Source organism: Theropithecus gelada, chromosome 20, assembly GCF_003255815.1.
Source record: "Theropithecus gelada isolate Dixy chromosome 20, Tgel_1.0, whole genome shotgun sequence".
In the NCBI taxonomy this organism is placed as follows: Eukaryota; Metazoa; Chordata; class Mammalia; order Primates; family Cercopithecidae; genus Theropithecus; species Theropithecus gelada.
In genome coordinates, this window is record NC_037688.1 from 54,785,521 (window position 1) to 54,813,466 (window position 27,946).

Here is a 27,946-nt window from a genome sequence, read left to right on the forward strand (position 1 = left end):
AAACTCATCTAAAAAAAAAAAAAAAAAAAAAAAAAAAAAAAAAAAAAAAAAAAAAAAAAAAAGATACATTAAAAAAAAAAAAAAAAAATTGCCAGGCATGGTGGCACGTGCCTATAGTCCTAGCTACTCAGGAGGCTGAGAGGAGAACCGCTTGAACTCAGAGGCGGAGGTTGCACTGAGCAGAGATAGCGCCACTGCACTCCAGCCTGGGCAACAGTGAGACTCCATCTCAAAAAAAAAAAAAAAAAAAGTAGCTACTCCCTGGGCCCAGTTCCTCATCTATTGAATGAGAATCTCCAGGGATAGAATTTGATGCCTGTGAAAGTTTGAGAGAACCACTGCTGGGAACAAAACATTATTTTCAAACTGCTCTTAGTTTTGCAAGAGTAGTGGTTCGTCCCGGGGCCTGTCCCCAATGTCAGGCATACACAAAGACTTCCATTTCTTTGTTCTTTCCAAAGGGCCCTATACCGTGGCCGCTGTCTTCCTGGGTACCTAGGATCATGTTCAGTACACAGGGGCATCTCCTGTAGCATCAGATGGAAGGCCTTTAAGAGGGCTTGTGCTTTGCATGAGGGGAGGGAGCAACGCACACGGAAGCTCCTCTCACTGAGAACGTCTGTGAGGGCTCTCTCTATCCTGCAGCACTGGCCACGTTGGCTGGACCATAAACCTTGGCTACACACTGAATGGCTCTGCCCTAGTGCTGTGCATGCCAGGAGACAATGCTGTGAACAAAGTGACCACCCGACTCAGGACATGCGCAGGGTTCATCCTCATGGATGCAGAGGTAGGACAAGGCCAGTGGACTCCCAAGTTTCTCCTGCCTTGGATTAGCTGGTGTTGGGTCACTGGGCTTGGAGCCTCTCACTGCTGTGGCTGTGTGTCAGGTGGAGGCTGGCTTCCTTGTGAAGTCCCTATGCATAGATGGCACCCTGGTCCTGGAGGAGGCTGGCTGGAACTTAGCCACTCTTACTCCAGGTGCCAGTGAGGCTGAATTTGCACGTGGAAATGCGGGTGCCTGGGCAGCGTGAAGTCTTGGCCCAGCTTCTGCTACACCTGGGACTTGTGGCTCATAAGAGTGCAGGCAGTGGACGGTGTCAGAGCTGTGGTTGGAGGTCTCACCACCCATTTTTAGGGTGTGGCTGCTCTCCTGTGTGAATTTTCGTGGATCGGCAATTTGGAGGTCAGAGAAAAATATCTTGTGGAGATTTGTTTCCTACCTGAGTGCTTTGGGGATGACCAGAGAGTACCCCATGTCCAGCTCTTCCCAAAACTTGTCCTCTTGTAGGCTGTCCTGACTGTGGACTCTAGTACTGGACCATGTAAGCCATTCTTAGCAAAGGTTTCAGGACAAACACATTGGGATGGGAGAGAGCTGTGGAGCTGGAAGTTGTTCCTCTGGAGGGCAAAAAGTTTTCCCCGCTTCATTTGTGGGATGAGCTCTTGTGATTTTATTTGTAAGCCTTTATATTACTATTATTATTAGAGATAGAGTCCTGCTCTGTCACTCAGACAAGAGTGCAGTAGCTAGATCTCGGCTCACTGCAACCTCTGCCTCCCCGTTTCAAGGGATTCTCCTGCCTCAGCCTCCTAAGTAGCTGGGATTACAGGTGCCCGCCATCACGCCTGGCTAATTTTTGTACTTTTTAGTAGAGACAGGGTTTCACCAATTTGGCCAGGCTGGTCTCGAACTCCTGACCTCGTGATCCACCTGCCTGGGCCTCTCAAAGTGCTGGGATTACAGACATGAGCCACCGCGCCCCGCCTGTAAGCCTTTAGATAGTTTCTCTCCACTTTTTACCACTTGGCATTCTCCAAGTTCTTGTTCTCATCCCTTTTCATGAAGAAGAGGCCATCCTTCTTCCCAAACATTCTCTTCATTTGTCTGGGTAGGCGACAAGAAAACACGATCCATGGCTCCTGCATCACACAGGGGCATCGGGCTCATTAACTGTCAAGAACGCTGCCAAACTTGTTTCAGCACGAAGCGTAGAAAAAAAGACAATAATTGGATGATATTAAGTTGTCTGTCCAGGCTCACTTCCTCAATTCAAAGCTGCACCCGAGGCAGTGTTTCTCAGGTTCTCTTCCTCTGCAAGCCTCCATTCGAGTCAGACAAGACTGGAGAATTGTTAGATGATGCCTCGAAGGCCAGATGGTTCTCTCAGTCCAATTCTCCTCTGTATCACCCTCACCTGGAAGGAACCCTGCCTCCCTGTGAGGAAATCCAGCAACCAGGGACAAAGGCTGCCAGGGATTGAGTTAAACTCAGGCGCTGGGGAAGGTGGAGGGGAGAGGCAAGGGGTGTGAGGCTGACGAGGAGGAAGGGTGTCTGTTCTCAGATCTTCTGGCTTTCATAAAACATAATCGAGGTTAAGTAGGGGCGGGAAAAGTTTTGAAGGCACAGGCCCGGCTGGATGGGAGACGCCTGACACCTCCCTCCCACTACCTCCTGCAGGGGCTTCTGGCCGACAGGGGAGGCGGACCCGACCAGAGCGCCCCCGGCCAATCAGGAAGGCGCCTGGCGTTCCCTGGCGACCATTAACGCCCCGCCGTCCGCGGGGTTGGAGGAGGCGGGGCGGCTAGAGCACGAGCCCCATCGGCCAACCGCCAGGCTTCCTGGCGCGGAGAAGCGGTGCCTCTGGGAGCCGGGGCGGGGCTGTCTCCTTGGCAACTATCCTAGCTCTCTAGGAGGGAGGAGGGGGATCAGGAGAGCCGAGCGGGGTGGGGACCGGAGGAACGGGAGCGGGCGCGCAGGTGCGGGGGAGCGGAGTTCCAGGAGGGGGTCCCAGGCTCCAGGACCTCGGCGAGGCCAAGGGTAGTCCGTCCCGGTTCCCGAGGCGCTGCCGGAGCTGACCCGGAGGCCCGGGAGGGGAGGGAGAGAGACACCGCCCCCGCTGGCGCCGGGAAGCGTCGCTCCTTCTCGCTGACCTTGGTCTCGCTTGTCGCCTCGCCCTTGGCCACACGCACCGACAACGCGGGGCCAGGGAGATGGACAGACGGGCCTTTGGAGGGACGGGGACCTAGAACATAGGCACACATACTGCCCCCGTAGCCCGGTGGGCTCCGGGGTGTCAGGTCCTCGCCCACCCCGAGGCCGGGCCCCTCCAGCCCAGGGTTAATGCCAACGAGTTTCCACCTCCAGCGGCTCCTAGAGAGGCCGCGGCGCGAGCCGGCGGGGGGACCTGGCCGCGGACGGACACTTCCTGTGCGGGGGAGGGGGGCCGGGCGGCCGTTGGACAGCGCAGCCCAGCCCGGGGCCGGGGGCCAGACGGTGGGGGCTCGGGCGGGAGCGGGGCCGGGGGCCGCCGGGGTAGTCGCGAAGCCCCTCATCCCCGAGGCCGCGACGCGCGGGGGCCGGTGAGGGCCACGGGGAGGCCGAGACCTTGGGAGGGGGCGGGGCCGCGGGCAGGGGAGGGGCCCGGCGCGCTGGAGAGGCGCGGGGTCAAGACGTCCGGCCTCGGGGGCTCGGGCTGGGCCGCCGCGTCCCTTGGGCGGCGCTGAGCGGGCGGGCGGCGGGGCCCCGGGGCTCAGGGCAACCCAGGCCGGGTCGCAGGATCGGCCGCCATCGCCGCCGCCGCTGCACGGGGAGCCCGCGGGGATGGAGCGGGAGGCGTCGCCGTGGGGCCTCGAGCCCCAGGATGTGCAGAGTTCTGACGAAATGAGGAGCCCCGAAGGGTCCCTCAGAGGTGAGGAGGGAGCGCCCGTCCGAGGAGTGGACCTGCGAGCAGGAGAAGGGACTGTGGCTCCAGGGAGGGAGCGAGGGCCCGGGACTGGGACACCTGGGACTCGGAGGAGGGGCAGGCGGGGACTGGGGTGTCCTGGGTCCGCTGAGGGGGGCGTGGGAATTTCAGCACTTGTCTAGGGGCCAGCAACCCTGCTTGTGAGGTGGGAGGTGTGTGGTTGCTAATAGACCAAATGACCTTCCAGGTCTCACACGATCTGGATTTTCTGTAATTCTCTGATCCTGCAGGCAACATGAGTGAGAATGAGGAAGAGGAAATTTCTCAGCAAGAAGGCACTGGGGACTATGAAGTCGAAGAGATACCATTTGGGCTTGAACCCCAGAGCCCTGGGTTTGAGCCACAAAGCCCCGAGTTTGAACCCCAAAGCCCCAGATTTGAGCCTGAAAGCCCGGGATTTGAGTCCCGAAGCCCTGGGCTTGTGCCCCCAAGCCCTGAGTTTGCACCCAGAAGCCCTGAATCAGATTCTCAGAGCCCTGAGTTTGAATCCCAGAGCCCTAGGTATGAACCCCAAAGCCCTGGCTATGAACCCCGGAGCCCTGGCTATGAACCCCGGAGCCCCGGCTACGAACCCCGGAGCCCTAGCTATGAATCTGAGAGCTCTAGATATGAATCCCAGAACCCTGAGCTCAAAACCCAAAGCCCAGAATTTGAAGCTCAAAGTTCCAAATTCCAGGAGGGTGCAGAGATGCTTCTGAACCCCGAGGAAAAGAGTCCCTTGAATATCTCTGTAGGAGTTCACCCCCTGGACTCCTTCACTCAGGGGTTTGGGGAGCAGCCCACAGGGGACCTGCCCATAGGACCACCTTTTGAGATGCCCACAGGGGCCCTGCTGTCTACACCACAGTTTGAGATGCTTCAGAATCCCCTGGGTCTCACAGGAGCCCTTCGAGGTCCAAGCCGGCGGGGTGGCCGGGCCAGGGGTGGGCAGGGCCCTCGGCCTAACATCTGCGGCATCTGCGGGAAGAGCTTCGGGCGGGGTTCCACCCTGATCCAGCACCAGCGCATTCACACCGGTGAGAAGCCCTACAAATGTGAGGTCTGCAGCAAGGCCTTTTCCCAGAGCTCTGACCTCATCAAACACCAGCGCACCCACACTGGCGAGCGACCCTACAAATGTCCCCGTTGCGGCAAGGCCTTCGCTGACAGCTCTTACCTGCTTCGCCACCAGCGCACTCACTCTGGCCAGAAGCCCTACAAGTGCCCACATTGTGGCAAGGCCTTCGGCGACAGCTCCTACCTCCTGCGACACCAGCGCACCCACAGCCACGAGAGGCCCTACAGCTGCACCGAGTGCGGCAAGTGCTATAGCCAGAACTCGTCCCTGCGCAGCCATCAGAGGGTGCATACCGGTCAGAGGCCCTTCAGCTGTGGCATCTGCGGCAAGAGCTTCTCCCAGCGGTCGGCCCTTATCCCCCATGCCCGCAGCCACGCCCGGGAGAAGCCCTTCAAGTGCCCTGAGTGCGGCAAGCGCTTTGGCCAGAGCTCGGTGCTGGCCATCCACGCCCGCACCCACCTGCCAGGCCGCACCTATAGCTGCCCCGACTGCGGCAAGACCTTCAATCGCTCCTCCACGCTCATCCAGCACCAGCGCTCCCACACGGGCGAGCGGCCCTACAGGTGCGCTGTGTGCGGCAAGGGCTTCTGCCGCTCCTCCACGCTGCTGCAGCATCACCGGGTGCACAGCGGCGAGCGGCCCTACAAGTGCGATGACTGCGGAAAGGCCTTCTCCCAGAGCTCCGACCTCATCCGCCACCAGCGGACCCATGCGGCGGGCCGGCGCTGACCCAGGGCCCCAGCAGGGGTGGGAGGTTTGGGCAGAAGATAAGGGGCCAGGGAACTAGAAGAACCTTTAGGGAGGATAGTGGAGAAGCCGCAGCAGGATGGAGGAGCTGAGGATGCTGGAAGAAGAGGGCCAGGGTGGAGGAAGTGACATGCCCTGGAGACTTGTGGGAAGTGGGTTGGAGGGAGGCCAGGCCAGCAGCGGGAGGCCCTGGGAGAAATGGAGAGAGGTCAGCGGAGGGCTGGCCTTGCAGTGGTGGCTCCTCGGTGGGTGCCTGGCTTGGCAACGTGCTAGAGCAGGGAGGGGGGAGGGCGGGGGATTACCTAATTAGAGTGGGTTAGCTTAGATTGGTAGCTGCTGAAACCCTTGTTGAGTCAGGAGCAGATAAAAGGGTAGGTGGGGTGGGGAGTGGGGCCTCGGGGTGGGGCCTGGGCCTCTGCGTGCAAACCCCAGCCTCCCTCTTTTTCCTCAGGCTTTGGAGCCCCTGAGTTTGAGTTCAATAAAAACCTTTATGTGGTAAACGAGACTTGTCCTTAAAACATGTGCGTGGACAGCGCCCTGGGAAGTGGGAGACACCAGTAGTAGCCAGGGGCCTTATCTGGGTAGTGCCTTGCTGCTGCTGCTGCTGCTAGAAAACAGGTCTGGCTGTGTTGCAGCGCGCCACCGCGCCTGGTTGGAAGTGCTATTTTTTTTCTTTATTTTTTTTGAGATGGAGTCTTACTCTGTCACCCAGGCTGGAGTGCGATGGTGTGGTCTCGACTCACCGCAATCTCCACCTCCTGGGTTCAAGTGATTCTCCTGCCTCAGCCTCCTGAGTAGCTGGGATTACAGGTGCCCGCCACCACGCCTGGCTAAATTTTTTTGTATTTTTAGTAGAGATGGGGTTTTCACCATGTTGGCCAGGCTGGTCTTGAACTCCTGACCTCATGTGATCCGCTCACCTCAGCCTCCCAGAGTGCTGGGATTACAGATGTGAGCCATTGCGTCTGGCTTTTTTTTTTTTTTTTTTGGAGGCAGTATCTTGCTCTGTGGCCCAGGCTGGATTGCAGTGATGTGACCATTGCTCACTGCAGCCTTGACCTCCTGTGCTCATGTGATCCTTCTGTCTCAGCCTCCTGAGTAGCTGGGACTACAGGTACGTGCAATCAGGCTCAAATAAGTTTTTATATTTTAATTTTTTATAGAGACAACGTTTTGCCATGTTGCCCAGGTTGGTCTCAAACTCCTGGCCTCGAAGGATCCTCCCGCCTTGGGTTCCCAAAGTGCTGGGAATACAGTTGTGAGCCATAGAACACAGCCAGAAATGTTCACTTAATTGAGTAGGGCTGCAATATTGCACCAGCACAAAAACACCCCAAAACTGGACAGAATTTCACATTTATTGGATAAATACACGCAGGCACAGTGCTTGGCACTGGGGCTCCAAGTGAGCAGACGTGGTTCCCACTTTGAGCTCAGTCTTTCTGTGGGAGCCATTGCACAGGTGTGATGGGTCCTGGGAGAGGGTGTGGAGCCAGGGCAGGGGCAGAGCCTGGGAAGACGGCCTCCAAGGATGGGGATGTCACAGCCCATGCCCTCTTTTTATTTTTTCCTCCAGACGGAGTCTCGCTCTGTTGCTGCCCAGGCTGGAGTATAATGGCACAATCTTGGCTCACCACAACCTTCACCTCCCGGGTTCAAGTGATTCTCCTACCTCAGCCTCTTGAGTAGCTGGAACTACAGGCGTGTGCCACCACGCCTGGCTTTTGTATTTTTAGTAGAAATGGGATTTTGCCAGGCTGGTCTTTACCTGACCTCAGGTGATCCACCCTCCTTGGCCTCCCAAAGTGCTGGGATTACAGGCATGAACCACCACGCCCAGTCCATCCCCTCTTTTTCTGTATCTTCCCACAGACTTTGTCATTAATTCAATGAAATTGTGTCAAGCACCTACTAGATGTCCCACGCCCTGACATATCACGAGGCATCCCAAGGTGAACAAGACAAGTATGACCTTTACCCTCAGAGTTCACTGAAAGATAGCTGCTAAGTATGTCAATCATTAAACAGGGAAAAACATCCAGGCTGCTGGATGAAGAAACATGACGTATGCTTTGAAGGAGTAGTGCAGGCTGGAGGAAGTGTGAAAGACGTGGGGACCCAACCGAGTCTGACATGTGAGCTAGGATCTGCCAGCCGAGGAAGGAGGGGTGGCCAGGTGGAAGGTTCAGACAGAGAGAGCCGTCTGGGTGAATGCAGGAAGACAGGAAGGAGCCTGGCCTGGGAGAAAGGCTGGTGTCACTGGAGCTTCGACAAGGAGGCAGCATGGCTCTAGAATAGGTTGGGGAAGGCCACAAAGGTCTCATTTTGCAGGGTGCTGAAAGGCATGCCAAGGAATTTGGTCTTTGGCCAAGAGCAAGGCATGTGCCGCAGTCATGTAGTGAGACAGGTCACATTTGCTCTCTGCCAGCAGAAGAGACTGGACTCCAGTGCAGGGGAGTGGGCAGGGACAGGTTCTGCGGGGGGTGAGGCATCTGTGGACATCTCAGGGAAGATGTGAGGGCCAGAACATCCCTAGGTCCTGAGACTACAGTTTCTCCACATTTAGATCAGATATTCTCTTCCAAGGAAGGAAACCAAGAAAGGCTGGTGGACCGTCTGGTCATGACAAACCCTCACTTTTGCAGCCCTCCTGGCTGGTCCCTCAGCAGGTCCTCCCTATGAGCCTGCAAAGGAGACAGGCAGGCATGAGCTCCATGCATGTTCAAGATAGGGAAACTGAGGGCCAAGGAGGGGCAGTGACTCGCCCGAGGGCACACAGCAGAATGCAGGCGGAGGCAGAGTGGCCCTGGGCGTCCTGAGTTCAGTTCTGGACCCTCTGCACATCACAGGCCTGGACTCAGTCCTTGCCACCGCCACTCTCAGAGTCCTCCTCGTGGAGGGGTTTCAGGCAGCCCGGATCCCCAGCCTCTTCCCCAGACGCCGGCTGCCCAGAGTCTTCTGCAGGGATTCCATTTGGGACACCTCCGCCAGCCTCCATCTTCTCCTTCAGGTTCCGTTTGAAGAAACCAACCTGTACAAAGACAAAATTTGAATGAGCAAAAAATTCACCGAGCACTGGCCCCAAGAAAATGTGAGAACACTTTTTTCTTTCTCTCTCTCTTTTTTTTTTTTTTTTTTTTGAGATGGAGTCTCACTCTGTTGCCTAGGCTGGAGTGCAGTAGTGTGATCTCGGCTCACTGCAGCCTCTGCCTCCCAGACTTAAGCAATTCTCCTGCCTCAGCCTCCTGAGTAGCTGGGATTACAGGCATCTGCCACCACGCCCGGCTAATTTTTGTATTTTTAGTAGAGACAGGGTTTCACCATGTTGGCCAGGCTGGTCTCAAACTCCTGTCCTCAAGTGATCTGCCCTCCTTGACCTCCTAAAGTTCTGGGATTACAGGCATGAGTCCCCGAGCCGAGCGAGAACACTTTATTTTATTTTATTTTTGAGATGAAGTTTTGTTCTTATTGCCCAGGCTGGAGTACAATGCATCTTGGCTCACTGCAAGCTCCGCCTCCCAGGTTCAAGCAATTCTGCTGCCTCAGCCTCCTAAGCTGCTGGGATTACAGGCATGAGCCACCATGCCCGGCTAATTTTCTATTTTTGGTAGAGACAGGGTTTCTCCATGTTGGTCAGGCTGGTCTTGAACTTGCGACCTCAGGTGATCCACCTGCCTCTGCCTCCCAAAGTGCTGGGATTACAGGTGTGAGCCACTGTACCTGGCCTTCATCTGTAACTTCTTTTTTTTTTTTTTTTTTTTTTTTGAGACGGAGTCTTGCTCTGTCACCCAGGCTGGAGTGCAGTGGCCGGATCTCAGCTCACTGCAAGCTCCGCCTCCCGGGTTTACGCCATTCTCCTGCCTCAGCCTCCCGAGTAGCTGGGACTACAGGCGCCCGCCACCTCGCCCGGCTAGTTTTTTTGTATTTTTTAGTAGAGACGGGGTTTCACCACATTAGCCAGGATAGTCTTGATCTCCTGACCTCGTGATCCGCCCGTCTCGGCCTCCCAAAGTGCTGGGATTACAGGCTTGAGCCACCGTGCCCGGCCTTTTAATCTGTAACTTCTACTTAGCCTTCAAATCCCACCTCAAATGCCACCTTTCCTGGGAGGCCTGCCAGGCCTTCACAGCCTAAGTGAGTCTCCTGGGTTCTAAGCCCCAGGCCACACAGACCCTTTGCAACCCTCATTCTGCTTGCTCCTGCCTGTGTCCCCTCTTAGACTGCGAGCGCCACAATGGCAGGGAGCATGTTTGTGGCATGTGCTTCCTGGGACAGTGCCCAGCAGCCAGAAGGACCTCCATATTTGGGGTACTTCCTTTTCCTCTCCCAGGGTGCCTTGTCTTGGCTCTGCCAGGGATGGGCTGAATGACAGTGGAAAAGTCTCTTTTGCTCTTGGTGTGTGTGTGAGACAAGGTCTCGCTGTGTCACCCAGGCTGGAGCGCAGTGGCATCATCATGGCTCACTGCAGCCTTGACCTCCTGAGCTCAAGGGATCCTCCCACCTCAACCTCCCGAGTAGCTGGGACGATAGGTGGGTGGCATCACGTCCCCCTAATTTGAAAATTTTTTTGTAGAGGCGGATGCTTGCCATGTTGCCCAGGCTGGTCTTGAACTCCTGGGCTCACGTGATCCACCTGCCTCGGCCTCCAGAGTGCTGGGATTACAGGTATGAGCCACTCTACCTGTTCTTTGGACCTCAGTAGCCTTCTCTGTCGAAGGAGGGAGTAAGCTGAGGCTCCCTGGCTCTAATGCCCTCTGGCTTGGTATTCTCCTCCCTGGCTCCCACCAGATACCCTTCCCCAGCCTGGCTGTCTCAGCAATGCCCGTGGCCCCCGGAGGCACCCACCTTGTACAGCACTATGAAAATTAGCAGCAGCAGCAGAAGCCCCCCGATGCCGCTCAGCACATAGAGGTAGAGCATCTGCTTCTCATACACAACGTCAATCTTCATGACAACCTGGGGGTAGGGGGAGGAGAGTGTCGGAAAATGCCTTTTCCATCCCCGAAAGTCCCTGTGAACCTGGTGGCATTCTCCATCTCCTCCCATCCGGACTGCATCACCCGCCTGGAGTATCCTGCTGCAGACCCTCTCCCTTCAACGCGTCACCTATTGCAGTCGCTGCCGTGACTTGGCCAATACACACCTTAGGCAGCCCTAGGCCTTCAATGGCTTCCCTGGAATCACACGCGGCTCAGCATTCAAAGCTGTCCAGAATCCGGCTTCTGCTTACCTGTTAGATGCATCTTCCCTCCTCCCCTCTGCCTGCCAGCCACACTGAACTTTCTGCTCTTCAAACCTGCCCTGCCCACGCTCACCACAGAGGCCCCTGAACTTGCCGCTGCCGCTGCTTAGAGCACCCTTTCTTCACTGTCTGACTCTTGGCTTGGTAGCTCCTTTGCTAAGTTGCCATCAGATTGATTTTTTTTTTTGAGGTAGGGTCTCACTGTGTTGCCCAGGCTGGATTGCAGTGGCATAATCATAGCTCACTGCAGCCTTGAACTCCTGTGCTCAAACGATCCTCCCATTTCAGCCTCCCAGAGCGCTAAGTACAGGCATGAACCACCATGCCTGCCTCTGACAGATCCTTTTGAGATGAAGTCTCACTCTGTTGCCCAGGCTGGAGTGCAATGGCAGGATCTCAGCTCACTGCAGCCTCTGCCTCCCAGGTTCAAGTGATTCTCTCACCTTAGCCTCCCGAACAGCTGGGGTTACAGGCACCCACCATCATGCCTGGCTAATTTTTGTATTTTTGTAGGGATGGGGTTTCACCATGTTGGCCAGGCTAGTCTTGAACTCCTGACTTCACATGATCTGCCTACCTGACCTCCCAAAGTGCTAGGATAACAGGTGTGAGCTACCACACCTGGCCTCGATTGATCTTTACTTGACACATAAGTCCACTACATCTCAGGTGACTTTGGGGTTGTGAGCCCACCAAGGGAAGAAGAAGCTTCTTCCAGGCTGATGGCTCTGGCAGTGGGGAAGCTCTGACTGGCACAGAGCCCAGGAGCTGTCCTACATCTCGGTCTACCCTGGGGCTCCTGGACTCCCTCTGTTGCCTGTTCCTGGGGCTTCCGAGGAGGTAGAGATACCTGGGCCAGGGAGGCGTTGCTGCCATAGAGGTGGAAATGCCTGCTGCTGTTGAAGGAGATGGAGAGGGAGCTGCAGAGGCTGAACATGGAGGAGGCCTGCAGGAGTGGGGAAAGGCGTCAGAACCCGGGAGAAGGAGGACAGGACCCACTGGCCTCTGCCCCCATCACAACACAGTGGGGAAGGGCAGAGAAGGGGTTCCAGTGGGGTGCACCCATCTCTACTCAACTTTCTAGTGTGGCATTCTTTCCTTTAAATTTTTTTTTGAGATGGAATCTTGCTCTGTCACCCAGGCTGGAGTGCAGTGGTGCCATCTTGGCTCACTGCAACCTCTGCCTCCCGGGTTTAAGGGATTCTCATGCCTCAGCCTCTTGAGTAGCTGGGATTACAGGCATGTGCCACCACGCCCGGCTAAAGTTTTATATTTTTAGTACAGACCGGGTTTCACCATGTTGGCCAGGCTGGTCTCGAACTCCCGACCTCAAGTGATCCGCCCACCTCAGCCTCCCGAAGTGCTAGGATTACAGGCATGAGCCCTGCCTCAGCCTCTACTGTGGCACCCTAATATGTCACTCCCCATTGTTGTAAGGAAAGCTTTTCTATAAAGAACACATAGGAACTATCCATAGGCCCATGGAAACAGCATTGCACATTTCACAGAACTCATGGTTCTCTTTCACCTGTAACTGTGTAAACAGGGGATATTTCATGAAGATGGAAAAGAAAAATGGAGGCAGACTGTCTGGTGGGAGCCCACCCCCAACAGCCCCAGGCATTGGGGCCCCCACAGCGATTCCACATCTGTTAGGAGCAGGAACTACCTCAATGTCTCCCACCAGCTCCAGGGTCCCGATCACTTGGACGAGGATCTCCTGCCTGAAGACAACAGGGCAGCGGAACAGGGCTCCGGGGAGACAAGGCTGACGAGGATGAGGAAAGAGGGGTCAGGGCGGCCTCGTTCCGAACCATGTGCCGCCCAGCCCCACCGTCTCTCAGCTCACACGCCCATACCTCAGCCGTATCCGGCAGCCACTCCAGATCCTCATAGTGGCAGGGCACAGGAGGCTCCTAGGAATGAGCGGCAGGTCTTCAGTTAGAGCCTCTACAACCCAGGTAAGACCCTGGCATCCCAGCGTTCCCCTACCCTGGCCCTAGTCCTGGGTGAGTTCAGACATCTCTGAGTACAGCAGGATCTGAATTAATCCATCCTCACTCCCCACACACCCAGCCTTGCCCCCCTTGAATTTCTCTTTTTCTTTGTTAGAGACAGGGTCTTGTTCTGTCGCCGAGGCTGGAGTGCAGTGGTGTGATCATAGTTCACTGTAAACTGAAACTCCTGGGCTCAAGTGATCCTCCGGCCTCTGCCTCCTGAGTAGCTGGGACCACAGGCACGGGCCACCATGCATGCCTGGCTAATTTTAAAATTTGTTCGTAGAGACTGGGGTCTTGCTGTGTTGCCCAGGCTGGTCTCAAAATCCTGGCCTCAATCGATTCTCCCACTTTGGCCTCCCAAAGTGCTGGGATTTGGGAGGCAGAGCCACCGCACCCGGCCAAGCCCTGCCCTCTGCACCCTCAAATGCACTCACCCCCAAGACCTGGGGAGGGCAGCCCCTCCCTCTCCAGGCAGCACTCACCATCTGCACGCTCCACTGTTGTGTGATGGGCCCCTCGCTGGGAGGCTGTGGCACCCCAACCACGGCTTCCAGGGTGGGGACGTTGTGGTCATGGATGGAAGGCTGGATCCTCACCTGGCACAGAGGACAAGGGATGCAGAGCCCTAAATGCCAGCCAACCCAGCTGCTACCCAGACCCTGTGTGCCCTTGCACGCCTCTTCCAGTCCTCATCAGCTGAGTCCCCAGGGCCCTTGGTGGTTAGGCAGTGTCCAGTGACTGGGCGTGGCCAGCTTCCATCCTCAGGGCCTTGCAGTGTGGCTTCCATGCTCTTCCAGCTTTCTCCACCCAGTACGCTTTCACACACCCTGCAACATTCTGCTCTAATATTATCTCTGAAGGATTCGCTGACTCCCCAAGGACAGGGCAGCTCCCCTTACTGGGCTCCAACAGAGTCCTCTGCGTCCCCAGCAGGACAGCGAAGGATCTGCTTGGATGTCTGCATCTCCACTAGACCATGAGCTCCCTGAGGACAGGAGCCATTCTTACGCCACTTCCAATCCCCTACTGCTTGACACGGTGCCTAGTGTGGTGACTCACACCTGTAATCTCAGCACTTTGAGAGGCCAACGTGGGCGGATCACTTGAGGTCAGGAGTTTGAGACCAGCCTGACCAAGATGGTGAAAAACCCTGTCTCTACTAAAAATACAAAAATTAGCCAGATGTGGTGGCGCAATCATATAGTGCTGGGTACTTCAGAGGCTGAGGCAGGAGAATTGCTTAAACCCAGGAGGCAGAGGTTGCAGTGAGCCGAAATCACACTACTGCACTCCAACCTGGGCGACAAAAAAAAAAAAAAATTTTTTGAGCACCTTTTGTTAAAAAAAGAACTACCTGTGTTAAGGCTAGGAGACCCAGATATGTATAAGAAAGTGACACAGAAGTGGCACTAACAATGTCTTAGGAAGCAGGAAAATGTGTGTCAAATTAGAAGGATTCTATCATTTATTCATTCAACAAACATTTGTGGACACTTGAAATACCAGTTAAATTAAAAAGGCCAAATGTCAGGGGCAGGATTTGAATTTGACTGTGAAAGATGGACAGGATTTTTATTTTTATTTTTATTTTTGACAGAGTCTCACTCTGTCACCCAGGCTGGAGTGCAGTGACACGATCACAGCTCACTGCAACCTCCACCTCCCAGGTTCAAGCGATTCTCCTGCCTCAGCCTCCCCAGTAGCTGGGACTACAGGCACACACCACCACGCCTAGCTAATTTTTGTATTTTTAGTAGAGACAGGGTTTCACCATGTTGGCCAGGCTGGTCTTGAACTCCTGACCTCAGGTGATCCGCCCACCTGGGCCTCCCAAAGTGCTGGGGTTACAGGTGTGAACCACCACACCCGACCAGATGGACAGGATTTTAACAGATGAAGGTGGGAGAGGGCATCCAGGAAGAGACATGCAGGGAGCCAGGATGACTCCAGATGAGAGTGATGTGGCTGGAAGGAGGGTGCCTGGGAAGGAGAACGGGAGCTGAGGCTGGAAAGGAAGCCCAAGATCAGACTATGGGGGCCTGGAAGGCTTGAGAGTGAGGAGTTGGAGCAGCATCAAGGAGGCAGTGGGAAGTCACGGAAGATGGCAGAGGAAGAGAGTGGCTCCAGGGAGGTCCATCCCCTGCAGGCATGAGCTGGAAAGAGGCTGGGAGAGGCGGGTCATGGTCCACTTTGGGAGCCTCTCTCAATAGTCCAGTTGCAAGAAGGTGAGGAACTGGGTCTGTGCAGTAGCAAAAAAAGGACACAGACAACCAGACTCCAGGAGGCAGTGGGACAAGGCAGAAGGGAGGAGAAATTCACCCAGACACGTAAGTTTTCCTTGAGGAAGAGAGGGTGCTTTCAAAAGATTCCATGCAAGCCAGAGGAGATGCTGGCTTAGGGGAAGACAGCAAATTTGGTTTAGAATGTGTTGAGACCAGGCCGGGCACAGTGGCTCATGCCTGTAATCCCAGCACTTTGGGAGGCCGAGGTGGGTGGATTACTTGAGGTCAGGAGCTTGAGACCAGCCTGGCCAACATGGTGAAACCCTGTCTCTACCAAAAATACAAACGTTAGCTGGGTGTGGTGGTGTGCACCTGTAATCCCAGCTACTCAGGAGGCTGAGGCAGGAGAATCGCTTGAATCCAGGAGGCAGAGGTTGCAGTGAGCTGAGATTACGCCACTGCACTCCAGCCTGGGTGACAGAGCAAGACTCTGTCTGGAAAAAAAAAAAAGGTAAAAAGGTAAAAATAAAAATAAAGCACCAGGCACAGAACCTGGGTTTAGAGACTGGGCAGGGTGCCAGCACCTAGCTAAATACCTAACTTAGAATAGGCCTGGCGCGGTGGCTCATGCCTATAGTCCCAGTACTTTGGGAGGCCGAGGTGGGTAGATCACTTGAAGTTAGGAGTCCCAGACCAGCCTGGCCCACATGGTGAAACTCCGTCTTTATAGAAAATACAAAAATTAGCTGAGCATGGTGGTGGATGCCTGTAACCTCAGCTACTTGGGAGGCTGAGACAGGAGAATTGAACTTGGGAGGCAGAGTTTGCAGTGAGCCGAGATCCCACCACTGCACTCAAGCCTGGGTAACAGAGCAAAGAATAGCAGCTCATTCAATGTGAGTATGAAAAAGTAGGTTCTCTCTCAGCATCCTCCTTGCTCTCAAGCCCTGTGATTCTTGAAATAATGTATCCAGTGGCAGAAAGAAGTTAGCATATGCTGCTACTGGAAGCCTATAAGTGGAGGCTGTGACACTCTAGAGAAAGGATTATTGAACAGGTGGATGGCTAGGATGAGGACTGTGTCTACTTGGTGCCTGCATCCTCAGTCTCCAGGATAAGGAATGAATGTGTGACCTATAAGGACCTTCCACATTGGGGTTCATACCTGGTAGATGTGCTTGACTTGGTGGATCTTGGGGCCTTTGGGGGTGAAACTGACATAGAGTGTGGAGTTTTCCTGGCTGTGGAGAGAGAAGGGCAGTGATGGAAGAACGAAGTGACAGCAACCTGGGCTCCAGGAAGCTTCTGAGCACCCAGCCACTGCGCTAGGAACTGCACAGACACCATCTCATTCAATCCCTACCACAACCTGTTCTTTCCCAGAAACTAAGGCTCCTGGACAGGGCCAGCCTCTTGTCCAAAGCCCCACAGTAGAGAGACAGGACTGGAGCCCAGGGAGGTGTGTCCAGTGGAGGCTATGTCCTTCCGACTGTGCACCACCTCATTGTTATCTCCACTGTCCTCTGGGCCCTGCTCATCTCCTGAATAATCATATCCACTGCTGATGCCTCTCACACCCATCCTTCCAACACACACTGCTGGGTGACCTTCCCAACATCACTTTCTAGTCCTGCAACTCACCTGCTCAGCATCTGCCAACCGCCCCCTACTGCGAGGGAGGGTCAGGTCCAAAGCCTCCCGTGTCCAGGCTGTCTCCCCACTGCTCCCCTGCACACACCTGCCCTCGGGTAATCCTGCCCACTCCCCGTCCCCCATGTCTGCTCCACTGCTTCCTCCCTCCTTGCCTTTGTCTGGGCCATGGTTTCTGATGAGGACACCTAGGTTCCTTTTTAGCTCTTCCCCTAATGGCCTCATCCTCCAGACCCCAATCCAAGCCGCACTTTCTCCACAAACCCTTCCATTTGTCCTCCAACCCACACTCATCTTTCCTGGCTCTAATTTCATGTCAGTATCATACTGTGTGGCATTGATGTTCAAAAGTACTGCAGGCCAGGTGCGGTGGCTCACACCTGTAATCCCAGCACTTTGGGAGGCTGAGGCAGGTGGATCACCTGAGATCAGGAGTTCAAGACCAGCCTGGCCAACACGGTGAAACCCCATCTCTACTAAAAATACAAAAATTAGCCGGGCGTGGTCATGGGCACCTAGAGTCCCAGCTACTTGGGAGGCTGAGGCAGGAGAATTGCTTGAACTTGGGAGGTGGAGGTTGCAGTGAGCCGAGATTGTGCGACTGCACTCCATCCCGGGCAACAGAGCGAGACCCTATCTCTTAAAAAATGAAAAAATTTGGCCAGGCGCGGTGGCTCACGCCTGTAATCCCAGCACTTTGAGAGGCCGAGGCAGGCGGATCATGAGGTCAGGAGATCAAGACCATCCTGACTAACTCGGTGAAACCCAGTCTCTACTAAAAATATAAAAAATTAGCCGGGCATGGTGGCAGGCACCTGTAGTCCCAGCTACTCGGGAGGCTGAAGCAGGAGAATGGCGTGAACCCAGGAGGCGGAGCTTGCAGTGAGCCAAGATCACACCATTGCACTCCAGCCTGGGCGACAGAGTGAGACTCTGTCTCAAAAAAAAAAAATAAATAAATAAAATAAAATAAATAAATAAATAAATAAAAATAAAAAAATAAGAAAATTTAAAAAAGCACTGGAGACCTGGGCTCAGACACTGTCCTCATCCTTCTTTTTCCTTCTGTAACTGAGCCAACTGGAAAAAGCCACTCGACTTTGAGTTTCCTTTTTTTTTTCCAGACAGAGTCTCACTCTGTCACCCAGGCTGGAGTGCAGTGGTGCGATCTCAGCTCACTGCAATCTCCTCCACCCAAGTTCAAGTGATTCTCCTGCCTCAGCCTCCCAAGTAGCTGGGATTATAGGTGCCTGCCATAACACCCAGCTAATTTTTGTATTTTTAATAGAGACGGGGTTTCACCATGTTGGCCAGGCTGGTCTTGAACTCCTGACCTCAAGTGATCCACCCACCTTGGCCTACCAAAGTGCTGGGATTACAGGTGTGAGCCACTGCACCTGGCCAAGTTTCCTTTTCTATAAGCGAGAAGACCTTTAACAGGTTTTTTTGAAATAGCAAAAAACTGACGTAACTCCCTCTATTTTTGTTGAAGAGGCCCTTACCCATTCCTGCCCATAGGTTAGGATAATTTTAGAGCACTGAGATAACATGCAAAAACAGCAATCATGTAGTTTTTAAAACTAAGTCTGGCATTAAAGGGGACGTATGTAAACAACTAACTACGTTTTGTTAAAGATTTATAGAAGCACGGCCGGGCGCGGTGGCTCAAGCCTGTAATCCCAGCACTTTGGGAGGCCGAGGCGGGCAGATCACGAAGTCAGGAGATCGAGACCATCCTGGCTAACACGGTGAAACGCCGTCTCTACTAAAAATACAAAAAAAAAAAAAAAGAAATTAGCCGGGCGTGGTGGCGGTCGCCTGTAGTCCCAGGTACTCTGGAGGCTGAAGCGGGAGAATGGCGTGAACCCGGGAAGCGGAGCTTGCAGGGAGCCGAGATCGTGCCACTGCACTCCAGCCTGGGCGACAGAGCGAGACTCCGTCTCAAAAAAAAAAAAAAAAAGATTTATAGAAGCACTGTGACCTGACCAAGGACCACGAAGTTCCCAACCTCCTTGTATCGTCTCTGGTGCCCGGATGTCTGTGCTGCTAAGTTACCTCTTGATCTCAACCCCTTTCTCTTCCCCCTACCCTTAACATTAAAGATGGTCCTTTAGAACACTAGTTCACTATCTTCTCAATTGCCTGGCTTTCCAGATAAACCTGCCTTTCCTCCTACCAACTCTTGCCTCTTAAGTCTGGCTTTCAAGTAACAAGCAGTCAGACCATGGTTCAGTTACAAACCCAACTAGTGATCCCCATGGTTCCTTCCTGCTACTGCGTTCTGAGAGTCACTGACTATGTGTGTGCATGAGTTTGGCCTCTCCAACTTGACTGTAAGCTCCCTGAGGGCAAGAGGTATTGTGATAACTTTTCTCCTGTCTCTCCTGACATTATCGGCCCCCAGGAGGGGAGAGAATCTAGGTGACTGAAACAGTCAGGAGTTTGGCTGGGCGTTTGGAGTCAGACAGGCTGAAGCTCAGACCCTGGCTTTAGTACTTCCAGCTATTGGACCTCGGGTAAGTGCTGGCCTTCTCTGAGCCTCAGCTTGTTCATTGGTAAAACGGAGAGAGGCACAGCTGCCTCACAGAGGTGCTGAGGGCTCCAGGCAATGTCAGCAACCGCGCAGTGCAGCCGGCCCTCAGTCTGATATAACATCAGTGTTCAATGAGCCTTTTCTTCCATCAGTAAATGCTGATCCTTCCCCGAACTCTTCCAGGGCCCTCACATTTTGGAACGTGGAAAACTGTTGGGGCTGTGGCTGGAATCAGTTCTAATTACCCCAGGGGGCTCTGGGAAAGGAAGGAGGTTCAGAAGGGGAGCCCCAGGGGGCAAAGTCGGGGCCCTGGGTTGGGAGGCTGCGGTGGGAGGAGAGGGTTGGCTGTCTGCTGGGAAGGACTTACTCCTGGATGAGGACGTTGATGGGATACAGGATGGGGATGCTGGTAGTGGCCGAGTTGTCCTTCAGGAGGCCTGAGTCCTCATTGTTACTGCATTGAGGCAAGGAAGAGGCCAGTGTTAGGAGAAGGGCTTGGCCAGGTCTGAGACCAGGGCAGGGATGTGGGCGGAGCCTGCTCACCAGGTCACATTGGCGCGCAACTCGACCAAGTCCCCCCAGGAGCTGTTTACCAGCGTATTAAACATCATCTGCAGAGCAACCTGGCAGGGAAGGAGAGGGGAATGGAAATGGAAGGGGTGTGAGGAGCAGCCCCACGGCCCCCACATCCAATCACCATCATCTCAGGGACCCCTTATCAAGTACTCACTGCACCCCAAGCACTGAGCTAGGATTCTACCCAATGCGAAGATGAGGCAACCAAGGCTCCAAACGGTTAAGTCATGTCTATAAGGTCACAAAATGAATAACCCAATCCCAGCTTTGCCTGATTTCAAAGTCCAGGCTCTCAAACATGACACGAAACAGATTCACATACATTTCTCTTGGGTAGGGGCAAGGTACACCCTTCCTGACAATCACCTACTCCCTCCTCCTGAGCCAAGAGCTCCCTGCCCTCTGCCAGCTCAGGGTCCCTAGGCTGCTTGGTCCCTGGAGACTTGAAGCACTCACCGAGTGGCCTGCTTTGAAGATGGGAGAGCTCACGTTGCAAGATAACGCCCTGGACAGAAGCTTGGACTCTTCAGGAAGCTCCTCACAGCTCACAGGCATCTGGCTATGGGGCTGGGAGTGAAAGGAGGGAACAGGTTTGTTAATGAACAAGGCCAAGGTTCCCCCAGAGGCCACCAGCCCTCCTGGCCTACGTCCCCCAGGGGCTCTGTCCCTGTCATGGCACCTTCTCAGAGGGAAAGGGCCCAAGAATCAGGGCTGCAGACAGAGGCTTAGTACAAAATAGTCACTGCAAGGCCAGGTAAGTTAGCTCACACTGGAAATCCCAGCATTTTGGCTGAGGTGGGAGAATTACTTGAGGAGTTCGAGATCAACCTGAACAGCAGTGAGACTCTATCTCTACAAAATAATCTTTTTTCTTTTAAATACAGGATCTTACTCTGTTGCCCAGGCTAGAGTGCAGTGGTGCGATCTCAGCTCACTGCAACCTCTGACTCCCAGGCTCAAGCAGTCCTCCTGCCTCAGCCTCCCAAGTAGCTGGGACTACAGGGATGTGCCACCATGTCCGGCTAATTTTTGTGTTTTTAGCAGAGATGGAGTCTCTCTATGTCACTCAGGCTGCTCTTGAACTCCTGGGCTCAAGGAATCTGCCTGCCTTGGCCTACCAACGTGCTGGGATTACAAGTGTAAGCCGCCATACCTGGCCTACAAAAGATTTTTAAAAATTAGCTGGGCATAGTGGGGTATGCCTGTCGTCCCAGCTATTAGACAGGAGAGTCACTTGAGCCCAGGAGTTTGAGGCTGCAGTGGGCCATGCTTGCACCACTACACGTTAGCCTGGGCAACAGAGTGAGACCTTATCTCAAAAATAAAAGTTGGGTGTAGGGGGGTAATTGCAACACTATTTATAATGCTGAAAAACCGGAAGTGCTCAAACAGGTCAAAGAGATAATAACGGCTCAGGAAAGTGTGGCATGATCAAAGAGGAGACTATTGTGAAGTTTTTAAAATGCCACTACCTCTATGCATTCAGTAACCATTTACAAAATGAGCCTTATCGTGGGCTAAGCATTATTAAACCATTCATCCCAATTTTGTAAAGGACAGATTTCAGTCTCAGCCTGGGAAGGAAACAGATAAGGAAATAGAGGTTCAGGGAGGTTAAGGGACTTTCCCAAGGTGTCATAACTGGGTAACAGTAGGGATCTGTAAGAACTTGAACACAGAACTGTTTGATTCCAGTTATTTTTTTTCTTTTTTCTTTTTTTATTGAGATGGAGTCTTGCTGTTGTCACCCAGGCTAGAGTGCAGTGGAGTGATCTCGGCTCATTGAACCTCCATCTCCTGGATTCAAGTGATTCTCCTGCCTCAGCCTCCCAAGCAGCTGGGATTACAGGACAGGCTACCACGCCCAGCTAATTTTTGTATTTTTAGTAGAGATGCGGTTTCAACATGTTGCCCTGTCTGGTTTTGAACTCCTGACCTCAGGAGTGAGCCACCGCACCCAGCCCAGTTTTTTTTGTTTCTGTTTTTTTGTTTGTTTGCTTGTTTCTGAAACAAGGTCTCGCTGTGTTGCCCAAGCTGGAGGGCAATGGTGTAATCATAGCTCACTGCAGCCCCAAACATGACTCCAGCGATCCACCCACCTCAGCCTCCTGAGTAGCAGGACTACAGGCACACCCCACCACACCTGGCTAATTATTTAATTTTGTGTAGACACAGAGTCTTGCTCTGTTGCCCAGGCTAGAGTGCATTGGCACGATCATAGCTCCCTGTGGCCTTGAACCCTTTGGCGTAAGCACTTCTCTACCTCAGCCCCCCAGGTAGCTGGAATTGTGCCACCACATCCAGCAAAGAAGCATTTAATGTTGTTGTATAAGAATAATTCGGCCGGGCATGGTGGCTTATGCCTGTAATCTCAGCACTTTGGGAGGCCGAGGTGGGCGGATCACCTGAGGTCAGGAGTTTGAGACCAGCCTGGCCAACATGGTGAAACTCTGTCTCTACTAAAAATACAAAAATTAGCCAGGCATGGTGGCGGGCGCCTGTAATCCCAGCTACTCAGGAGGCTGAGTCAGGAGAATCACTTGAACCCCGTAGGCGGAGTTTGCAGTGAGCCGAGATCGCGCCATTACACTCCAGCCCGGGGGACAAGAGTGAGACTTCATCTCAAAAAAAAAAAAAAAAAAATTCAAGTGTTCATCAACAGATAAATAGATAAAATATGGTCTGTACATAAAATGGAATATTATTCAACCTTAAAAAGAAAGGAAATTTGGTGGGGCGCACTGGTTCACACCTGTAATCCTAGCACTTTGGGAAGCTGAGGTGGGCAGATTGCTTGAGCTCAGGAGTTTGAGACTAGCCTGGGGAACATAGTGAGAGCCTCTCTCTATTTAAATTTGTTTTTTTGAGATGGAGTCTTGCTCTGTCACCAGGCTGGAGTGCAGTGGCACAATCTCACCTCACAGTAGCCTCTGCCTCACAGGTTCAAACGATTCTCCAGCTTCAGCCTCCCTAGTAGCTAGGATTACAGGTGCACACCACCACACCTGGCTAATTTTTGTATTTTTTAGTAGAGACAGGGTTTCACCATGTTGGCCAGGCTGGTCTTGAACTCCTGGCCTCAGGTGATCTGCCCGCCTTGGCCTCCCAAAGTGTTGGGATTACAGGCGTGAACCACGGCACCGAGCCTGAGAGGGTAAACCTCGTACCTCAGATCATACAGCTCGAGGCTGGGAACCCAGATATGACCCTAAGACCCCTGTCCACCCGCGGCTGCCCACGTGTTCAGGCTGTCCCGGTTGCCTGGGGCTCAGAGAAGGGAGTGGCGGCTGTGGAACGCACACCCGTAGGCAGGCAGTGTACTCTCACCCACCTTCAGCATCTCCACTTTGCGGAAGGAGAGTCCCCGTGGGAAGTGCAGGTCCAGCTGGACCCAGTAAGCATCTTCTCCCAAGTTACTCAGGCTCAGCTCCACAGAGAGGCTGGCAAAAGCAGTCAGACGCAGGGCTCTGGATCTGTGGGGGATGATCAGGGAAAAGTTAGGGGCCGAGATGGAGGAGGGGGGATCAGGGTGGGGAATATCAGAACTGAAGGATCTGGTGGGCCTGAAAGAATTAAATCAAAACCAATCATCTTTTTTGCTCAGTCATTTTTTTTTTTTTTTTTTGAGACGGAATCTCACTCTGTAGCCCAGGCTGGAGTGCAATGGCACAGTCTCGGCTTATTGCAACCTCTACCTCCAGAGTTCAAGCAACTAAACTGCCTCAGACTCCCAAGTAGCTGGGATTACAGGCATGCGCTACCACGCCCGGCTAAGCTTTGTATTTTCAGTAGAGACGGGGTTTCACCATGTTGGCCAGGCTGGTCTTGAACTCCTGAACTCAGGTGACCCATCTGCCTTGGCCTCCCAAAGTGCTGGGATTATAGGTGTGAGCCACGCTGCCCAGCTATGCTCAGACTTTCAGTTTTGCAATTCTTGCAATCTTATTTACTGCTGACTGATGGGAGTTCCATGAGGGATTTGCTTTCTATTTTATTTACTTTTTATTTTTTAGAGATAGGGTCTTGCTCTGTCACCCAAGCTGGAGTACAGTGGTGCTTACTGCAGCCTCGAACTCCCAGGCTCAAGCAATCCTCTTGCCTCAATCTCCCAAGTAGCTGGGAATACAGGCATGAGCCACCATGCTCAGTTAATTTTTAAATTTGTTGTAGCGACAGGGTCTTGCTATGTTGCCCAGGATGGTCTTGAACTCTTGGCCTTAACCAATCTTCCCACCTTGGTTGGCCAAGTGGCACTTGGCCAGTGAAGTGCTGGGATTACAGGGATGAGCCACTGAGTTCAGCCTCGAATTTCTCAGAAAAGGAAACTAAGGACCAAGAGAGGGAAGTGGCATCTCCAAATGACATATCTGGTGAGTGGAGCAGGGGGTCTTAAAACAGAGTGGATGGAGGCTGGAGGGCAGGAGGCCTTACTGACCTTGCAGGAGAGAAGGACACTCTCAGGTTTGCCTCACACTTCTTGTCCTCCCCACAGTTCTTCTCAAAAGGGATCTGAAAGGCCAAGAAGAAAGGAGTAAGAGGCTCAGACCAGGAGGGACCTGACCCCAGGCCTCTCTGCCTGCCCCTCCTCCCCTCTTACCTCCCAGGTTTCTGAGTGCAGGGAGGGCCTCAGGATGGGCGGTATGTCCTTGCTCTGCCGGGCGAAGGGTAGTGGGCAGGATGGAGAGAAGAGAGATTAGCTGAGGCAGCAGACCTCATGAATGAATGAGAGCTGGTGGGGCAGGGGCTTAGCTTAACTGAACTGGCTGTGGCTGGCCGTGCCCAGGAGCCAGCTGCCTTCCCAGGGCTGCCCCACTCTGCTGCCTCAGCCCACTGCCACTTGTGCAGTCGTACTCTGCTGGCGGCTCCTTTTTTTTTTTTTTTTTTTTTTTAGACAGAGTCTTACTCTGTTGCCCAGGCCCAGGCTGGAGTGCAGTGGCATGATCTCTGCTCACTGCAACCTCTGCCTCCTCGGTTCAAGTGATTCTCATGACTCAGCCTCCTGAGTAGCTGGGATTACAGGCATCCATCAGGCATCCACCACCATGCCTGGCTAATTTTTAAAAAATATTTTTAGTAGAGACAGGTTTTCGCCATGTTGGCCACGCTGGTCTTGAACTCCTGGTCTCAAGCAATCCACCCCCTCTCAGCTTCCCAAAGTGCTGGGATTATAGGTGTGAGCCACCAAATCTGGCTGGCTCTTTTTTTGTTTTTTGTTTTTTTCTTATTTAGAGACACAGTCTCACGTTGTTGCCCAGGCTGGAGTGCAGTGGTGCAGTCACAGCTCAATGGCTCACTGCAGCCTCACTCTGGGCTCAAGTGATCCTCCCTGCTCAGCCTCCCAAGTAGCTGGGACTATAGGGGCGCACCATCATACCAATTAATTTTTTATGTTTTGTAGAAAGGGAGTCCCACTATGTTGCCGAGGCTGGTCTCAAACTCCTGGCCTCAAGTGCACCATCACACCTGACTAATCTTTGTATTTTTAGTAGAGACGGGGTTTCACCATGTTGGCCAGGCTGGTCTCGAACCCCTGACCTCAAGTGATCCACCCATTTCAGCCTCTCAAAGTGCTGGGATTAAAGGAGTGAGCCGCCTGGCCATGGGTGGCTCTTCTTGACAAATGGATTTCTCTGATAAACTCCCCACCGTCCCTAGCCATCTCTTCTTACCGCCCTTTGGTCCCTCGGTGTCCCTTCCTCCTCCCAAAGAGAGAAATTCAGGGAAACATTGATGGGGGAGATGAGGTCTTGAACACATACCTGAGGGTGATAAGAATACAGCCTATGTCATGAATCTAACCTTTACCACACTTCCGATGAGATGTATACCTTGTCAGCATTTTACAAGTGGTGAAATTCTGGTATTTCGCTGTCTAAGACTCTACCAGTAGTGAAAATCCATTGACTACATAGCAGGTGTGTATAGCACACCCAGGGGGTTCTCAGCAAAGTTATCATCCCTGAGCACCAGTTCCCCATCAGACATCACTAATCAATCCCAGCACTTTTTCCCACTGTGTCATAACTGAAGCCCCTGAATTTTGACCTAGGCAGCCATTATCAAAGTTTACATAAGAAAATTTCAGAATAACTAGAATATCCTAGTTCTAGAATTTTGTTCCTTGAGAACAGGGCTGGGTCTTAGTCACTTGTTATTACCAATGCCTGACACTGGCATTCTGTAGGTACTCAAATAGTTTTTCACCTGAAGGTTCTCCTAACCCTAAGAGGTAGGTATTATTACCCCAACATTTAAAATAAAGAAAATGAGCTCTCCCTTCCTTCCTTTTCTTTTTTCTCTTTTCCTTCCTTCCCTTCTTCTTTCTTTCTTCTTTTCTTTTTTCTTTCTTCTTTTCCCTCCCTCCCTCCCCCATTTCTTCCTCCCTCCCTCTCTCCCTCCCTTCCTTCCTTCCTTCCTTCCTCCCTTGTCCTTCCTTCCTCCCCTCCTTTCTTTCTCTTTCTCTTTCATCCTCCCTCCTTTCACCCCACTCTAGAAAAGAAAAAGAAGAAAATGAAAACTAAAATGGTGGCACAATTGTCCTAAGAACTTGGAGTAACAGAGTCAAGATTTGAACCCAAATCTGTCCAAATACAAAGTCCAGGATCTTTCCACCATGTCACACTGCTTTCTTTTCTGGCAAATTTATGTTTAAAATGTCTAAATCTTTTTTTTTTTTTTTTTTTTTTTTGAGACGGAGTCTTGCTCTGTCACCCAGGCTGGAGTGCAGTGGCGCAACGTCGGCTCACTGCAAGCTCCACCTCTCAGGTTCACGCCATTCTCCTGCCTCAGCCTCCAGAGTAGCTGGGACTACAGGCACCCGCCACCGTGCCCGGCTAATTTTTTTGTATTTTATTAGTAGAGACGGGGTTTCACCGTGTTAGCCAGGATAGTCTCGATCTCCTGACCTCGTGATCCACCCACCTTGGCCCCCCAAAGTGCTGGGATTAAAAATGTCTAAATCTTATAAGAGGTGGAAAGGGAGGAGGCAGAGGGGCACTGAGTAGAGGTTTGAATGAAATAGAGGGTGAGTCGGTAATTGTTGAAACTGGGTAATGAGGACCTGGGGATTCATTAAACTATTTTTTTCGAGTTTTGTATGATTCACATTCCCCATAATAAAAAGTTTAAAACAGGCCAGGTGTGGTGACTCACACCTGTAATCCCAGCACTGTGGGAGGCCGAGGTGGGTGGATCACCTGAGGTCAGGAGTTTGAGACCAGCCTGGCCAACATGGTGAAACCCCGTCTTTATTAAAAATACCATAATTAGCCGGGTGTTGTGGTGCACACCTGTAGTCCCAGCTACTCGGTAGGATGAGGTAGGAGAATTACTTGAATCCAGGAGGCAGAGGTCGCAGTGAGCCCAGATCATACCAATGCACTCCAGCCTGGGCAAAAGAGTAAGACTCCATCTCAAAAAAAAAAAGTTTAAAACAAACTTCAAATTTTCAAATTCTTGTGTCCCAATCCTATACTGTCTTATATGATTTTGTTTTGTTTTGTTTTGTTTTTTGAGACGGAATTTCACTATCGTTGCCCAGGCTGGAATGCGATGGCACGATCTCGGCTCACTGCAACCTCTGCCTCCCGGGTTCAAATAATTCTCCTGCCTCAGCCTCCTGAGTAGCTGGGATTACAGGCATCTGCCACCCATACCTGGTTAATTTTTTGTATTTTTAGTAGAGATGGGTTTTCACCATGTTGACCAGGCTGGTCTCGAACTCCTGACCTCAAGTAATCCGCCCACCTCAGCCTCCCAAAGTGCTGGGATTATAGGCATGAGCCACCACGTCTGGCCTTTTATGAAATATTTAAGAGAACAAAACAATTTTATAGCAATCTCTTTTTTTTTTTTTTTTGAGATGGAGTCTCGCTTTGTCACCCAGGCTGGAGTGCAATGGCGCAATCTTGGCTCACTGCAAGCTCCGCCTCCCGGGTTCAAGCCATTCTCGTGTCTCAGCCTCTCAAGTAGCTGGGACTACAGGCGCCCGCCACCACGCCCGGCTAATTTTTTTGTATTTTTAGTAGAGATGGGGTTCCACCGTGCAAGCCAGGATGGTCTCAATCTCCTGACCTCGTGATCCACCTGCCTTGGCCTCCCAAAGTGCTAGGATTAGAGGTGTGAGCCACCGCGCCCGGCCGTATCAATCCCATTTTTATACAGGATTGCTTAT

The 27,946-nt window shown here is 52.8% G+C and overlaps 2 protein-coding genes across 3 annotated transcripts in view; one reads left to right on the forward strand and one right to left on the reverse strand.

The window, feature by feature from the left end:
• Window positions 1–3,427: 3,427 nt before the first annotated feature.
• Window positions 3,428–6,053, forward strand: ZNF768 (zinc finger protein 768). Its single transcript, XM_025369680.1, has 2 exons — window positions 3,428–3,692; window positions 3,977–6,053. The coding sequence occupies exons 1-2, from the start codon at window positions 3,605–3,607 to the stop codon at window positions 5,530–5,532; spliced, it is 1,644 nt and encodes a 547-aa protein (XP_025225465.1). The 5' UTR covers window positions 3,428–3,604; the 3' UTR covers window positions 5,533–6,053.
• An 837-nt stretch (window positions 6,054–6,890) lies between these two features.
• Window positions 6,891–27,946, reverse strand: part of ITGAL (integrin subunit alpha L) — a 52,841-nt gene continuing 31,785 nt past the window's right edge. Inside the window, exons 18-32 of one of the 2 annotated variants that reach the window (XM_025370194.1) lie at window positions 25,443–25,532; window positions 24,911–24,915; window positions 24,371–24,422; window positions 24,209–24,282; window positions 23,105–23,246; window positions 20,230–20,340; window positions 19,741–19,820; window positions 19,565–19,651; window positions 16,180–16,255; window positions 13,275–13,388; window positions 12,652–12,708; window positions 12,462–12,560; window positions 11,643–11,738; window positions 10,396–10,506; window positions 6,891–8,581 (exon numbers count right to left, since the gene is read on the reverse strand). In XM_025370194.1, the coding sequence (XP_025225979.1) occupies window positions 8,408–8,581; window positions 10,396–10,506; window positions 11,643–11,738; window positions 12,462–12,560; window positions 12,652–12,708; window positions 13,275–13,388; window positions 16,180–16,255; window positions 19,565–19,651; window positions 19,741–19,820; window positions 20,230–20,340; window positions 23,105–23,246; window positions 24,209–24,282; window positions 24,371–24,422; window positions 24,911–24,915; window positions 25,443–25,532 (1,368 nt within the window). In that variant the 3' untranslated portion in view covers window positions 6,891–8,407. Of the gene's footprint in view, window positions 8,582–10,395; window positions 10,507–11,642; window positions 11,739–12,461; window positions 12,561–12,651; window positions 12,709–13,274; window positions 13,389–16,179; window positions 16,256–19,564; window positions 19,652–19,740; window positions 19,821–20,229; window positions 20,341–23,104; window positions 23,247–24,208; window positions 24,283–24,370; window positions 24,425–24,910; window positions 24,916–25,442; window positions 25,533–27,946 lie in introns of both variants that reach the window. The other variant, XM_025370195.1, reaches the window with a different exon arrangement.